Source organism: Arvicanthis niloticus, chromosome 1 (assembly GCF_011762505.2).
Source record: "Arvicanthis niloticus isolate mArvNil1 chromosome 1, mArvNil1.pat.X, whole genome shotgun sequence".
NCBI lineage: Eukaryota > Metazoa > Chordata > Mammalia > Rodentia > Muridae > Arvicanthis > Arvicanthis niloticus.
In genome coordinates this window covers 144,262,190-144,279,311 of record NC_047658.1, presented here as the reverse complement: position 1 = coordinate 144,279,311, position 17,122 = coordinate 144,262,190, and the positions used below count along the sequence as shown (strand labels likewise).

Here is a 17,122-nt window from a genome sequence, read left to right as displayed (position 1 = left end):
AGGGGTGGAGCCTAGGACTGGTGAAAAGGCTCAGTGGGTAAGGCACTTGCTGCACAAGCTTGTCAACCTGGCTTCCATCCCTGGAGCCCACATGAAGGTTAGGAGGAGAGCCAACGACACACAATTGTCCTCTGACCTCTACACAGATGCTGTAACACATGTACCACCTCCCGCATAAACAATAATAATAAATAAATGTGGTTTTTAATTGAAGTGAGACCTAGTAGGTCACAGCGGTGGGTCTCTGGCGATGACTCCTGGTCCCCACCTCACTTTCTGGCCCTGCAGGATGCAAGGAGCCTTTACACATTCTACTGCATTGGAGTGAGAGGCTCTACCTTGTATCCCTTGTCATAACGACCTAACATCCTGTAAACCATGAGCCAAAACCAATTCTTCCTCCAATTCATTGTTTCTAACACTGGCGACCACACCACCACACACACACACACACACACACACACACACACACACACACACACACCATTGATGGTGCTAATGTTAGGGTGGCTATGGAACTTTTAGGAGGTACAACCTTGCTGAAGGAAGTATATCACTGGGGTGGGCTTGGGGTTATAGCCGTGTGTGTGTGTGTGTGTGTGTGTGTGTGTGTGTGTGTGTGTGTGTGTATGTGTAGTAAGTGGGTAAACAGTGATCACCCAGCTTCCTGCTCTTACAGTCAAACCACGTGGGCCTTACCTGCCAAGAGGTCTCTCTATCCCTCTGGAACCATACATTAAAATAAAACCTTTCTTTCTTAAGTTGCTTTTGCTTATATTTTATCACAGGACCACAAAGACACTTCACAAAGCCCGACAGAATTAAAGAGGAAACTTAACAATTTAACTGCAAATGATGTAACTTTAAATAAGTGGTCAAAACTTTGGCATCCAGGGCTGAGGATGTAGCTTAGTGACAGTCTGCCTATTTTGCACAAGGCCCTGAGTTAAATCTCCAGTGCTGAGTAGTGAGAGGGGCCAGAAGCACAAGTATCACCAGTGTTTGTAGAGGTGTGTGAGAGTGTGTATGGGTGTGTGTGCATGTGTGTGTTACTTACTTGTCACTATAAAGAAATACCTGAAATAATTAAAGAAGGGCTTATTCTGGCTCAGTATGGGAGATCACTGCTTTGGGCTTGTGACAAGACAGAACACTGGTGGAAAACATGGCAGAGCAGGCAGAGCAAATCTGCTCTCCTCATCAGCCAGAAAGCAAAAGAGGAAGAGGTCGGGTCCCCCAGCACCCTTCTAGGGCATGTCCCCAGTGACCCAAGTACCTCCCACTACACCCCATGTGAGGGCCATTATTGGTTGTCAATTTGACTATATATCCAGAATTAACAGAAACCTAAATGGCTAGGCACACATGTGGGGGATTTTTTTTCTTAATTAAATCATTTGAAGTGGGAAGATCCAGATCTCCGAGGTGGGAAGATCCACCTTCCATCTGGGTCACACCTTCTGCTGCTAACCTGTATAAGGGCATGGGAGAGGGAAGCTTGCTGTCTCCTTACTTGCTTGTTCAGGATAGCAAGTCCATTCCTTCACTGGCATTAGAGCCTACTTTTTTGGAATTCCCAAATATACTGAAAACCAGCTGAGACATACAACCTTGTGGACTAAATAAGCCACTGGATTCTTGGACCTTCCACTGACTGGTAGACAACCATTGTTGGACTAGCAGGACCACAACCTATAAGCCATTCTAATAAACCCCCTTTATTTACACACACACACACACACACACACACACACACACACACAATGGTTTGTATATACTCGGCCCAGGGAGTGGCACTATTATAAGATGTGGCCCTGTTGGAATAGGTATGTCACTATGGGTGTGGGCTTTAAAACCCTCACCCTAGCTGCCTGGAAGTCAGTATTCTGCTAGCAGCCTTCAGATGAAGATGTAGAACTCTCAGCTCTGCCTGCACCATGCCTGCCTGGATGATGCCATGTCCCCACCTTGAAGATACTAGACTGAACCTCTGAACCTGTAAGCCAGCCCCAATTAAATGTTGTCTTTTATAAGACTTGCCTTGGTCATGGTGTCTGTTCACAGGAGTAAAACCCTAACCAAGACAATATACACATGCGTATACACACACAAATGTATTCAGTCTTTACGTTCTGCTTCTCTAGGGAACTCTGACTAATTCACCCCACCTCCTAAAGGTTTCACTATTCTCCAATAGAACCACCCCAGGAAAAAAGCCTTCAGGAAATAAGCTGAACCATCTCAATATATGCTTGTTTGTGTATGTGTAGAACCAGTCTCAAAACATAAGAAAAGAGTCAATTAAAATAAAAATCAAATACAGTCACAATGCTCCTTAATGGTGGGACTATGCTCTTCATCTCTCTTTGTCTCCATTGCTTGTTTGTTTTCTTTTTAGTGGTACAGATCAAACCTGGGGCTTCAGTGCATATTAAGCAAACATCTATCATTGAGTTATATTCCCAATTCATAGATTATGTTCTAAGAAATGCATCATTTGACAAGTTTGTCATTGAGGTTAAGAACACAGCAGAGTTTATTTACACCAAACCAAGTGGCATAGCTTACTATACATCTAGCTATATAATATACACTATTTTTTTTATTTCTTCCTTTACTTTTTTGCTGGACACTAAGACACGGAGCTGGGGACAAAACTCAATGGTAGACCACATGCTTTAACAAGCAGGAGACCATGAGTCAATACCCATTATCATACACAAAAAGAAAAGCCACACACATGACCTATAATCATCAATATCATTGTTTTGCACCTCCACATCCTGTCACACTGAAAAGTCTTTGGGGGCAATAATATGCACAGAGCTGTCATCTTCTGTGACAATAATGCCATCATCCCCTAAAGAACCTAGAGCTATCTTACAGCTAACTTTAAATAGAAAAGGCAGGATCTAAAATGGTGATATGGGAGCTAGAGGGGTGGCTCATAGGTTCTGAGAGTTTATTGCTCATCCAGAGGACCCAGGTTCAGTTCCCAGCACCCACATGGCACTTTATAACTCCAGTTCCTAGGTATCCAACACCCTCTTCTGGCTTCTGCAGGTACCTGCAATTCATGTGGTACACCAAACGCAGGCAGGCACAAACACATACACATAAGTAATAAACAAATCTCTTTTAAAAAATAAAATAAATTTCAAAAGTATAAATAATAAACCATTAATGACCACTTATAAAATATACAATTGTACAAGCTTTACTTTTATATGACCAGCAACATAGTAGATTTCTTTACCACAGCCTCATCACAAATATGAGATGGATGCATTGTGCTATGACATCATTAATGAAAAACTGCCAACTCCACTACAATCTATGGGACCATCATCATGTATGATGTCTGTCATGGATCAAAATGTCTCTACAAGGCACACAACTACACTAAATGTTAAGAGGTCTACAATTTATTTATGGAAAACTTTTAAATCATAGTATGTTCTTGGATAGACAGTCTTAAAATTGCCAAGATATATGTTCTCCCTAACAAATCTATAAATTTAGTTCAATCTTAAAGACATATTTTCAAGATTTTAGGAGCTAGATAAATTGATCACAAAGTTCACTTGAAGAATGAACTAGAAGAATTAACAGGTAACTCCTTTTAAAAAAGAGTAACAAAGCTGAGATAGCCCGACCAGCTAGAACAAAGAACAATGAGTAACAAGGTAGAGATAGCCCAATCAAACAGAACACACACCAAAGCCTCCATAACTAAAAGGGTCCTGTTACAACATGAGAGCAGACATGAAACATTAACAGAATAGAGAAACCAGATTCAGTTCTGCTGTGTACAAAAATTAAATACCTGATAACAGCAATATCCGGAGTCAATGTGGAAAACAGATCTACTCTTAATAATTAGCATTAAGACATCTGGATTGCTATAGATAGAGGATAAAACTAGAGTCATTCTTGTATCTCAGGAAGAATCAGATGTGAATGTAAAAATAAAACCGTGTAAGAAGCTAAAGAAAACCAGGCCAAACTCCCTTACACGAGCACAGGCTTCTCTACTATGACAAAATCCAAAAGCAAAAAGGATTTTTTAAAAAATTAGTTGTATTTAAATAGTTTATTTCTAAAAAATAAAACTTTTGCATGAGGAAAAAAAGAGTAACTACAGGAAAACAATAAAATGGGGAAAAATGTTCCCAACGAATGGCACTGAAGTTTTTGGTTTGTTTGTTTATGGTTTCTTTTTGATATTTATTACATTTGTTATTTGATGATTTCATCTACATATATAACACATTCCTATTTCCTGTTATTACCCCTCCTCCTTACAACTCCCTTTCCCACATCCATGCCTTTCTGTTTTGTTTTGTGACCCTTGGACTTTACCCAGTACTGTCTCCATGGCCACAGGTTTGGAACTGTCCACTAAAGCCTGGTGGGCTGCCCACTTGGTACACAACAGGAAGCAGTAATTGTCTTTCTCTCAGAATCTATCAGTAGCCAACAGTTCAGCAGGAAAGGGTAGAATCCTTTAGCCCCTCCCCTGTCCATGACAGGCTATTGACAGGTCCAACCTTGTAAAGCCCAGTTCAGGCAACTGCAGCTGCTGTAAGATCACGCTTGCAATAGCTGTGACTTGCCCTCGGTATCTCCCATCTATATCCCTATCTACAGGCTCTGACATTCTTTCCATCCCATCTTCCACGATGCTGCCTGAGCTTTATAACAGGTAGTATATGTGCCCTATTAAGAGCTGAGCACTGAACTGTCAAAGCATCTCGAACACTTACCAGTCACTATAAAAAGAAGCTTCTCTGATGAAGGATGAGAGTAGCATTTGTCTATGAGTATATTTACACTGCAGTTTGGTGTCATGACAATTTAGCTAACCACAGTAGTGAAATTCCCCAGAAAATTTATACTAAGCAAGGTAACCCAGGCCAAGAGAACAAACCCACAGATCTCTCTGATTAATGGGTCCTGACTTTGAATCTTTAGTATTATGTATTTAACTTGGGGTGCCTGTAGAAGCTAAAAAAAAAAAAAATCTAGAGTCTGCTTTGTGTGTCAGGGAGCAGGGGATGTGAACAGTAGAACACTGGCAACTTGAAAACAGAAAGAGGGAACACTGAGGGTAGACAAGTTCAACCAGAAGTGGGGGCTGGGAGACAGAGGAAAAGGGAGAGCAGCAAGAGAAGGTGAGGTGAACTGAAAGACATATGAAAAAACCACATGGAATCCACTATTTTGTAAGACAATTTTTAAAAACTAAGTTTAAAAAAATTAGTTCAAGAGAAAGATAACCTGCATGACTCTAGATAACACTGTTCCTAGAAGCCACTGTTCATCGAACAGAAACTCCAGTATTAGATAATGGGGTCCCTCTTTGTATAGTCAGGGAGGTCCCAGAGGCCCTCAAGAATAACACAGGCTTCTTTCCATGTCTCTTGATTACCTACCAGAACTAGACAACAAGACCTTGCTGCTGAAGACACCTTGGGTGCAAGCTATATAGATTACAAGCTAGAACCGAGCTGGAAGCTTCTGACAGGTGGCTTTCACAGTACCAGAAGACGCTATACAAATAAGGAGGATAAGACACCAATAGTCTCTACTAGATATGAATCCTACAAACTACAATGGCACCCTGCGAGGCAAGTGGTTCCTAATGGTGCGAAACTGGCACAGTGTTATGGAGGATCCCCTGCTTGACCTGAGGCCTGCTCCACAAGAGGGAATGAATACACACCTGGTGCAGAAGTTTCTGGAAAGCTCTGAAAGTGCTGCCAGGTTTGTTCGTTTTTGTTTTATTTCCATCAAACTGGGGCCTTTCCCCCTCTCAAAATTATGGAACCAGTAACAAGACCAAGCACCAACTGAGAAACAGAAAAGATTCTTGGTCAAGAATAAGACACGTGGGGAACAGACTTGAAAATCACTTTCTCAGTGGAGTCTGGAGACGCAGGGGGTAAAAGAAGTGAAGAAAATGGATTCGCTAATTCTAATTAAAAGAGAGAACAATCAAGTCGTTTCTAGGAACCACGTTTTCCAGGAATGTGGTTAAAGACCTTTTTATCCACCAAGGGCCTAGGTCTGGTGTCTGGATCAGTAGGCTGTTTTTGTTTTGTTTGCTCCATGTGTATGTTGTGAGGAGGGAGGCAGTAATAAGTACCTTGTTGACCTTGTGCCAGTGCGCATGCACCTGTGTGCATGCCAGAGGTCCACATCCCGTGTCTTCTTTAACTGTTCTCTGACTTATTTCAAGTCCAACAACTATGCAATCTAACCTTAAGTCCCCACGCTCATACGGCAAGCACTCTCCTGAGCCAATCTATCTCTTTAAATCTTGGACCCGTAAGCTTTTCTCTCTCTGTGACTCTTGTGTCTCTTGACTGAAGTTACTAAAACAAACTTATAATCAGAAAGGTTTTACCTATCATTCTATCTGTAAAATGACTTATCTTTAGGGAGCACTGATAATTTATATTATGAGGTCTGGATTTAAAGGGACACAGTTGCAGCTGGCACACTGGTATAACTAAGCATTAAAACCAATGGAAAGCCAAGCACAGGAGTACACACCGTTAGTCCCAGCACTCAGAAGGCTGAGGCAGGAGGTGTTATAGAAGAAGTTCAGAACTAGCCTGAATTACAACTGTCTCGAAGAAAGAAAAAGTAAGTAACTTAATGGACATTTCAAAATCCCATTAAAATAAGGAAATTAGACTTTCACTACATTAAATGTGCTAGTTGAAAAAAAAAAACCTTCCTACAAAACTTAACTCTGAAATATTTAAATGCTCAAGGTTACATGACTGTAGAGCTTTGGCAAACAACACTAATTTGATAATTAATTTATAAAATTGGCTATTTCTTAGTTTTGATCATTTTATCCAACTAAGATTTTTCTAAGGATATACTTTCTGACCAATATGTCAGCATTATTCCAATAATATTTAAGATTATAGAAAGGCAAATGGGGTGGTTTGAATATGCTTGGTTCAAGGAGTGGCACTATTTGGAGGTGGCCCTGTTGGAGTAGGTGTGGCCTTGTTGGAGTAGGTGTGGCCTTTGGAGTAAGTGTGTCACTGTGAGTGTGGGCTTTAAAACCCTCACCCTAGCTGCCTAGAAGTCAGTGTTCTGTTAGCAGCCTTCAGATGAAGATGTAAAACTCTCAACTCTGCCTGCACTACACCTGTCTGGATGCTGCCATGTTCCCACCTTGATGATAATGGACTGAACCTCTGAACCTGTAAGCCAGTCTCAATTAAATGTTGTCCTTATAAGAGTTGTCTTGGTCATGATGTGTGTTCACAGCAGTAAAACCCTCACTAAGACAGTGAACTTGTACTCAAATAAACTGAATCATTACTCTGACACTTTTTAACATGTCTAAAAATAATTACCAGAGTTCAGGTAAGTTTAAAACCTAGATATTTAATGAATAATCATTTAATCATCTGATGGCTAAGTACAACAGAATATGAAGAGACTGACTATCAAACACAACTGAATGAAATGCTTTTGTTTCTCCTTTCTGTATGTCTGCAGAGGCTGTATTTGACAGTTACTGAAAGTGACTCCCTTTCAGTTTGCTCTATTTTATGAATGTGCGCAAAAGACGCTTCTAACTACAGATGGTTGTGTGCACATGAGCTTTACCGGTCTGACTGTAGCACTGCCCCAGTAGTTTCCAAGTGAAATGTATTCATTGGCTAAAAGTTGAAATTATAACCAGTAGTTAAAATCATACTAGGAAAAACAGTGACAGAGAACACAACTGTGTTTTGTTTTTTTAATGCCTACAACTGGAGAGATTCCCTCCCTTTATATATATATCTATATATATATATATATATATATATATATATATATATATATAATATGTAAGTACACTGTAGCTGTCTTCAGATACCCTCTCATTACGGATGGTTGTGAGCCACCCTGTGGTTGCTGGGATTTGAACTCATGACCTCTGGAAGAGCAGTCAGTGCTCTTAACCGCTGAGCCATCTCACCAGCCCCACAACTGTGTTTTTAAAGTGGTTTTTTTTTTTCTAGAGTTGGTGGCCAATCTGTGGAATCTCAGCACTCAGAAAGCTGATGGAAGAAAACTATAGTGAATTCCTGGCTAGCCTGGGCTACATAGGAAGTGTGAAGCAAAGGGAGGGGGGCATGAAAAGAAAGTTAAAAATTCTCAATTATTTTGTTCTCTTTCACACTTTAAAAACTTATCAAAAAGTCCTAAAAGCTTTTGCTTTTGTGGATTACATTTATCAATATCACTGCATTAAAAACTAAAATGAGGGCCAGCAGGATGGCTCAGTAGGTAAAAGTACTTGCTGTACAAGCCTGACAGCCTGAGTCCAATCTCTGGAATCCTAATAAAAGTGGAATGCAGAAAATTCTGTGACTTCCACACACTCACCATTAGCATGTACCCGTGCATGTGCATACACACACACACATACACACACACACACACACAGAGTGAGGGGGCATAGTGCATATACACACACCATAAACACACACACAGTGAGGGGGCATAGTGCATATACACACACCACAAACACACACAGTAAGAGAGCATAGTGCATACACACACATATAGTGAGGGAGCATAATGCATATACACACACATACAGTGAGGGGGCATAGGGCATACACACACACAGTGAGGGGGCATAGGGCATACACACACACAGTGAGGGGGCATAGTGCATACATACACACACACACTCACACACAGTGAAGGGGCATAGTGCAAACACATACACACACACATAGTAAGAGGGCATAGTGCATACACACACACACACACAGTAAGAGGGCATAGTGCATACACACACACATTGAGGGGACATAGTGCATACACACTCACACACACACTCACACACACACACAGTGAGGGAGCATACCATACACACATACATTTAAATTTGAAAAAATTAAAGCCATGCTAGAACATGACAACACACACCATAATCCCAGCATTCAGGAGGCTGAGACAGAATTACTTGAGTCCAAGAAGTTGGAGCTCATTCTCGGTAATACAGTGAGACCCCATCTTCAAAGAAAAAAAAAAAAAAAGAAAGGGAATGGGAGAGGGAGGGAGGGAGGGGAAGAGGAGGAGGGAAATAAGATGAAATGAAACAAATAAAAAAATTTAGTGTAGAATTAGGTTGTTCTATTCTGGAAGGTAAGCGCTGCCATGACGGACTCTGTACAAGCTGGAGAACCAGAACCAGGAATACAACTCTGTGGAAATCAGAAATCTGGGAAACCACAGGGGCTCCCACATAAGTCTCAGAGTGAAGATCCATGTTCCAGCACACAATGAGAGAACTTCAGAGCTGGAGAAGGGGCTCAGTGGTTAAGAGCACTGGCTGCTCTTCTAGAAGACCCAGGTTCAATTCCCAGTACCCACGTGGTGCCTTGCAGCATGGAGTCTGTAATACCAGCTCCCAGAGATCTGACATCCTCAGCACCAGGCTCACAAATAGTGCAGACACACATGCAGGAAAATACTCATACCCACAAAATAAAAATAAGAGAGAGAGAAAGAGAGAGGGGGAAAAGAAAGAGAGAGAGAGAGAGAGAGAGAGAGAGAGAGAGAGAGAACACCTCTTTCCTCTGCTCTTTCGTTCTGTTAGACCCTGCTCAGATCACGAGGTGAGGTGTACCCACATTGCTGAAGTGAACAGAGGAAGGCTACAGCAGGAATCACAACCCTGCCTATAATCTAGTTCTTACACAAGAAAACCAATCTAAAGCAACACTGATATCCAATACCCTACATTCTATGCACCTGCACAGTCACTAGATTATTCTCTAGTGGATGTCAGGATGTTTGGATACCTCACCCAACCATCCTAAGAAGGTCAATGTGGCAAAGAAGAGGACGACACACTAACCTTCTGTTTGAGGTAAGAGTATCAGATCCCCAAGGGTTAAGGTTAGCCCACCACACTCAACCAATATTTTAATGTTAAATTCCCTCTAGGATAGGCATGGTGATACAAGCCTGTAATCCCAGCAGTCGGGAAACACGCAGAAAAATACTACAAATTCAGGACCAGCCTGGTCATTTAGCAAGCTAAATACAGCCAGGCTACGTACACAGTTACTCTGTCCCAAAAAGCAAAACAAAACAAACAAACTAAACTAAAAGCCCTTCTACTTAAACTAGATTAATATATAATTTAAAACTTGACCACAGTGGTAGCACAGACCTTTAATCTCAACAAGCTGTGGCAGAGGCAGGTAGATCTTGATGAGTTCAAGGCCAGCCTTATCTACATGGTGAGTTCCAGGACAGCCAAGGCAATTTAGTGAAATAGTCTCAATTATTTTTAAAATGCTGACCTCTACTTCATGCCAGTCCTCCTGGGTGACGGCCAGTCCTGATGTGTGTCATTTCTAAGGTTGAACAAAGGGACTTAATTTCTGGCCTCCTGAAGACCAGGAGTAATGCACCAAGATGAGGACTATTTTCTAGTCTACCTTCATTGGCTGGGCAGCTACCAAAGACAAAAGTGCATTTCCTGACCCCTGGCAAATTAATGCAGTACCAAATTGCAAATAAACTGCTTCATGAACACGTAGAGGAATGGCTGTCCTATGAGACTGGAGAGGTCCTTCAGTGGAATCTAGATGTTACAAAGTTTTCTTTGAGTATGATTCCTATTTTTACTACTGCATATGTAAAATCTGATGAAAAGACTCATGTAAGAAAATTAACAAAAGGAGCCAGGCATTGGTGGTTGCACACCTTTAATCCCAGCACTTGGAAGGCAGAGGCAGGTGAACCTCTGAATTTGAGGACAGCCTGGTCTACAAAGTGAGTTCCAGGACAGCCAGGGCTACACAGGAAAACCCTGTCTTGAAATCAAAAACAAAAGAAAGAAAAAGAAAATTAAAAGATACTAAGGAGGCCTTTCCATATCATAGCAGGACTCTCTGTAATAAAAACCATATAACCTGCCTATTAAGTGCTTAGAGGTAAAAAATAAATAGGCAAGGTCTTTCATGTTCTAAACGCCCTCCCACCGTGTTCTACAAATACAAAAACAAGGCCAAGGGGGTTAAATGATTTTTGCAGTCATCAGTGGCAGGTCTGTGGGAAAGAAACAAGAAACACACCAGATAATATGGCTCTCTGGGGTAAAGTGAATTTACAAGTTGAACTGACTTCGTTTTATCTACATTTACGTTGAGAAAACAGAGTTTCATTTCCAGGAAATGTATCCAAATAAAAGACTACTGACAAAGCACAATCCATCTCAAACTCCCTTAATAAACCACAAGTTCATTCATCCTAATTGTGAAGGATGAAATCGTAATCTTTGAAGTGTCTAAGTTAATGGTTAATGGCTCTGTATTAGCACCAGTCTGTGGGAGCAGCAAATAGTCCGTCTGATATGGACTATTATTCATTACTTGGTACTACTCCTAAAGAGAATGGGTTTGGATCCATTTAAAATAAGCTGAAATTTTAATACAAAATTAACAAAACGTTTGTCAATAAGTAAAGGCTTCCTGTCCCAAGAGTATCGTCACCCCAGCATGAACCCGAGCTGTCAGCCCACGCTCGCGTCTCGCCCGGGGATAAGGGTGCTGCAGCGGGGGAGAAGGGTGCTGGCGTCTCCCGCTCAATTTCAATTCTCCCACGCCCGGAGCAGTCAGTGCGCCGCCGCCGGGGTTTCCATCAGCGCGCAACTTGGCACCGGGATCAGTCACTCTGGCCACCTGCAGGTGACCTTCGTCCCCAACACAGAGCAGACAGCCTCCGCCGAGGGGTCAGGGCCTCGGAGCATCAAGGCCCTAGGCTGGGGCGGCTCCCCGGGTCAGAGACACCCTGGCAGCCACACCCACAGGCGCGGTGACAGGTGCCCCGGCCCTCCGGGTCCCGCAGCCCACGAGCGCCCGCCCCCGCGCGCACCACCTGTCGGGCCGACGCGCGCGCACCCGGCAGCGGACGCCCCGCCCGGCTCCTAAGGAGTCCCTGGTCAGGGTGGCCCGAAAGCCCGGGCATGTGAGAACTTTACCGGAGGGTGGGCCCTACGCAGGCGGTGTCGGTGCTTTCGATCTCCTGCAGGATCCGCTCGTGCTCCGGGACCGTGCCCAGAGACTCGAAGCTCTCCGCCATCTTGGCTGGAAGCGGAGGCGCCGGCCGGGCACGGCGCCGCGCAGACCACAGGAGCGAGCGGCAGGTGGCGCAAGCGCGGCGCGGCGGGGCGGGGAGGGGCGGGGCTTGGCGGGGTGGGGCGCAGTGGGTGGAGCCGCCCCGGGGAAGTAACGCTGACCCTGAAGGGGGGAGGGGGAGCAACCACCACCTCCATCTTTCCTCGCGACCCGCCCCTAGTTATCTAGTGACACGTTAGTGCAGCTAATGTGTGCAGCTGCTCGCCGCAGGTACCCTAACAATGACGGAGGTGACCCTCAAGTCACATGCACTCAGTAATAGAAGCTACCGGAGCACCTGATGGGCTTTAAATAGTGGGACGTCAGAGAAAGGCAAATGCTCTCACGAAAATCAAACCTGAGTGTGTCGTTAAGATTTATTTTAAGGGGGAAAAAAAAGATTTATTTTAAGAACAAACAAAAATTCTATACCACGACTGCTCTGAAGAGGTCTTCTCCCCTGCCGCCTGCAAGTTCACCGAGGTTAGTCAGATTGAACATAAACTATTAAACACCTGGAGGGGAATGAGAACGAGACTAAGGCACTTGCTGGCAACATACAAAAAAAAAAAAAAAAAAAAAAAAAAAAAACCCCAGGGTCATGTTGGATTTCGTGCTGAAGCTCTTGAACCCAAGCGCTCCCAAAGAGTGGTAGCTGGGCTGGGGTGGGAATAAAACTCTGGGGGAAACGAGTGGGTAAGAGAGAGAGGTAGAAGGACATGGCAGGTGGCTTGAGCAAAGGCACACGTGTAGAAAAAGAGTCTTGCTTAACAACCTGTATCTAGAACACCGTGTTAACCAGTTTGTCATGATCAAAGCACTGATGGAAGATTAGTCAGAAAAGAGTTCAAACCTAGCCCGAGGGACAACTAATTTTCTGCTGTCCATTAATCCAGAAGCTATCAGCTTTCTTGTGAGTCAGGCAGGCTTTACACTAGCCAGCTGCCAGACTCACTCTCTTCCCCGGGCCTCTCCTACCAGCTTTTCCCCTCCTCTTCCTCCTCTCCCTCTTTCTCCTCTTTATCATCCTCTTCATCATCCTCCCCATAAGAAATCCTGGGAGATGATATTGAGAAACAGTTAAGAACATGGCCCCTGAAGACAAGTGTCCCAAACTACACTCCTTGACAGATGCCATGTCACAGGTGTGTGACACTAGGCTAAACTTAATACTTTTCTATCTCAATTTCCCCAGCTGCAACTGCTAATAACTGGGGTATCTACCCTGTACTGCTACCCTCTATTATGTTAATTTCCATTATTTCTGTAACAAACTCCCGAAAATGCCAGAGCATAAAAAGACTCAAGTGTAATCTCTTAGAATACTCACTGAGCTATCTATAGTCAACATGGAAGCACAACTGCATTTCTCTCCAGACTCTACAAAAGAATTTGTTCCTTTGCTTTGCCAGATGCTAAATGCTATCATATTCTTTGCCTGTGGCTTTCTCACTGTGTGGCTCTGGTAGCCCAGAACTCACTACATAGATCAGGCTAGCCTTGAACTCTCAGATGTCAGACTGCCTCTACCTCACACATGCTGGGATTATATGTATGAACTGTCATGTCCAGCCCGTTTTTAAATAAATATTTGTTTATTTTATAGTTACTAGTGTTTTGCCTGTATGGATACAACATACAGAGTTCACTGAGGCCAGAAGAGGATAACCGCAACTGGAATTACAGACAGTTATCACCCGCCATTTAAGTGCTAAGAACCAAATCCAGGTCCTTTGCTAGAGCAGCAGGTGCTCTTAACAGCTAAGCCATCCTCCAGCCAAGTTATATTTACTTTGCACACCTGAGTCCCAGAAACTTCAGCACCTGCTAGCTTGGAGAGCCAGAGAATCCACGACATCACACTGTGGGTTCCACCAAGAACCAATCCCATTACAAGTCAAAGTGAAGCATAGGTGCCTCAGCCCTCTTCCACAGTCTCGTTGGTACGAGAAAATCCAGCCTTCTCTGGGAAACCCCACTTCCATGTGCTTTCAGAATATAAATGATTTTTTAAAAAATGTGTGTATCTCCTCCGACTGACAGTATTGTCCCATGTGTTAAGGTCCTTGAGTTCAGATAACTCTTCTTTTAAATTTGCAACTATGATAGTTCCTCATAGGATTCTAAACATAGCAGAGAAAACAGAGGGATTTTTTTTTTAACCAAAGAACACTGAAGTTATTCTGAATAACTGAAGAATTTAGAACGAGTTAGAAACTAGGCCGGGCGGTGGTGGCACACGCCTTTAATCCCAGCACTTGGGAGGCAGAGGCAGGTGGATTTCTGAGTTCGAGGCCAGCCTGGTCTACAGAGTGAGTTCCAGGACAGCCAGGGCTATACAGAGAAACCCTGTCTCGAAAAACAAACAAAAAAAAACAAAAAAAAACAAAAAAAAAAAAAGAAAAGAAACTAGTCCAAACAGGTCTAAGCAAAGGGTAGAACATAGCTACCCTGTGATTGGTAACAATTAGAAATTTAAACTATGAAAGTATTATTGTTATTATTTTGTTGCTGTTTGTTTGTTTGTTTTTGAGACAGGGTTTCTCTGTGTAGCTCTGGCTGTCCTGGGACTCACTCTGTAGATCAGGCTGGCCTCAAACTCAGAGAGAGACCTATCTACTTCTACCTCCCAAGAGCTGGGATTAAAGGCATGTGCCACAACATACGGCTTAAACTATGGAATTATTAGTAGTTTCTTCAAAATAGCTTTTTGTATGTCGACATTAAATATATCATAATGCTATTTCATTTAGTTACCTTGAGAGAAACCCTCAGCCCAGCATAGACAGTCAACCGCAAGTCCCTTCCGCCCATATCCATCAAGAGAATTCAATGTGAGAAACAGTATTTATGGACTTCTGTCAGAGGATATAAATCTCATGGCTATTCATACAAATGGGTCTTTATTAAAAATAAATTAGACTTTCCTCTGCTGACTGCTTCTCCAGCTCCTGAGACAGCCCTATCTGGTGTTAGCACTCCCTACTTATGGGTCCACCTCATGAGAAGGGAAAAGAAGCCTGAAAACTGAATCACAAAACAATGAGGACAAATTTTCTCTCTCCTACAAAGAAGTAAAAATTTAGTTCCTTTTCAGCAAAGTACAGAGCTCAGAAAGTAAGCAAGTCTAGAATGCCTGGCTCTGTAGAGTAAAGCGGGTTATGAATGTAAGAACGGCATGTCGGACTGGCCAGCTTACAGCTCGCAGCTGTCTCCTGCCGAGGTACTCTTCTCCTAAGACCTTTTCCCTCCTCTTCACAGTCCTCATACCATCTGCCCAGTGCCAGTTCCAAGTGCTTCCCTTGGGAAGTCAGGACTGCTTAAAGATGCCTCTTACTGGGCCCCTTTCAGCCGCCTGCCCAGAGAAGCTGCCTGGCTGTCAATACTGGGCATTCTTCTACACAATTCAGGACAAAGGGAAGTCGGTCCAGTTACCACTTCTCCATCGAAAGCAGCTTTTGTTATTTCCTCTCTGTGGCTTTCTGATAGTTCTGTTAGTACCTAACCGGTTTTTTTTTCCTACACATTTAAATCTAAATGTGTTTGTAACTACACCTTTCTGTCTTTGGCTTTGTTTTGGTTGCTTGCTTGGGTGGTGGTTGATTGGTAGTTCTTATTAAATTAAGGGCCTTGAGCATGCTAGGCAAGTGTTAGCACTCTTAACAGTGTAACAGACTCTCCATGATGAAAGTGGAGGCCATGGAAAAGCTCATCACCTCCCACCCTTCAACCCCGGAGAGGACCAGTCAACCTGTCTCAAAGCTTCCCTTCCTCTGTGAGTTGTAAGACCGCCATGGGAAAGCTAGAGAGAAAGAAGGAAGTTTTGGCTTTGTTTTCTCCCTGGGCTGGCCAAACTATAATAAACCCAGTTTCTTTTTACTGATTTGTGGTCTCTCCTGGTTCCTTCTTTTGTGGGTGTGTATGTGTGTGTGAGAGAGAGAGAGACAGAGAGAGACAGAGAGAGGCAGGGAGACACAGAAAGAGAGACAGAGACAGAGAGTTCATATAGGTGCCACTGCACATGTGCGGAGGTTGCAGGAGAACCTGGGGTGCTGGTTCTCACCTTCTGCCTTGTTTTGAGATAGCTCTTTACATTCACTGTTGTATGCACTAGGTCAGCTGGCTTGTGAGGACTCAGGTCTTCTCCTATCCCTACCTCCCATATCACAATAGGAACACTGAGATTATAGAGCCACACTACTGGGCCCAGCTCTATATCTGTTGGAGGTGAGGGTTGAACTTAGACCCTTAAGCTTGCACAGTAAACGCTTTACCCCCCCCCACACACACACACACAGCCTTCTTCCCAGACCAGCTCCAGTGTCTTTAACACTTTTCCTCAGCATTGGAGAGCAAACCTAGGACCTCATCCAGCTATCATTTTTTTCCTGTCAGTAATGAACCTGAGAGTCTAGTTACAGCTTCAGACCTGAGCTGTCTAGCAACGATACCTCTGAACTACATCCTCAGCCCTCTATCTTATCTGCACATTTTAAGACAAAAAAAGGGGCGGGGAGCCTATGAAGTAAATGGTTTTATCAGTCTGCTCTGAGAAGGGAAATGGGGACAGTAGGGCACACAGGCAGATTTCAAATGCACACTGGGTTTTTTGGGCAATGAATATTAACTGCCAGAGACCCCAAATCTCTCCCCAGGGAGGTGAAAGATAAATCAAGAAGGTAAACCAGAAAGATTGGTGGACCAGGAACTCATTCTCTGTCCAGCTTGAAACTAACCCAAAGAGTACAAATTGACTTGGAAAACCTGTAGTCATTGGCTTACACTTTAGCCACTTGTCTCTGGACTAATAGCCAGGCTTAAGAAAACATAACCTTTGGGAGGAGAATGCAGAAAGCAAGTGACCTAGTCTGGAGGTTTTACTGCTTTGGGGTCAAATTCCAAGACACCTCTTACTAGATGTTCCGCTTCAGGGAGGTCTTAACTAGTCTAAGCCTCAGTTTGTT

The 17,122-nt window shown here is 43.3% G+C and overlaps 1 protein-coding gene across 3 annotated transcripts in view; it reads right to left on the bottom strand.

Moving 5' to 3' along the window:
* Exoc6 (exocyst complex component 6) overlaps positions 1 to 17,122 on the bottom strand; it is a 146,297-nt gene that overhangs the window by 121,110 nt on the left and 8,065 nt on the right. Inside the window, exon 1 of one of the 3 annotated variants that reach the window (XM_034518677.2) lies at positions 12,023 to 12,189. The exons of the other annotated variants lie outside the window; for them this stretch is intronic. Coding sequence (XP_034374568.1) covers positions 12,023 to 12,123 — 101 coding nt within the window. The 5' untranslated portion in view covers positions 12,124 to 12,189. Of the gene's footprint in view, positions 1 to 12,022; positions 12,190 to 17,122 lie in introns of those variants that run through there. 3 annotated transcript variants of the gene reach the window in all.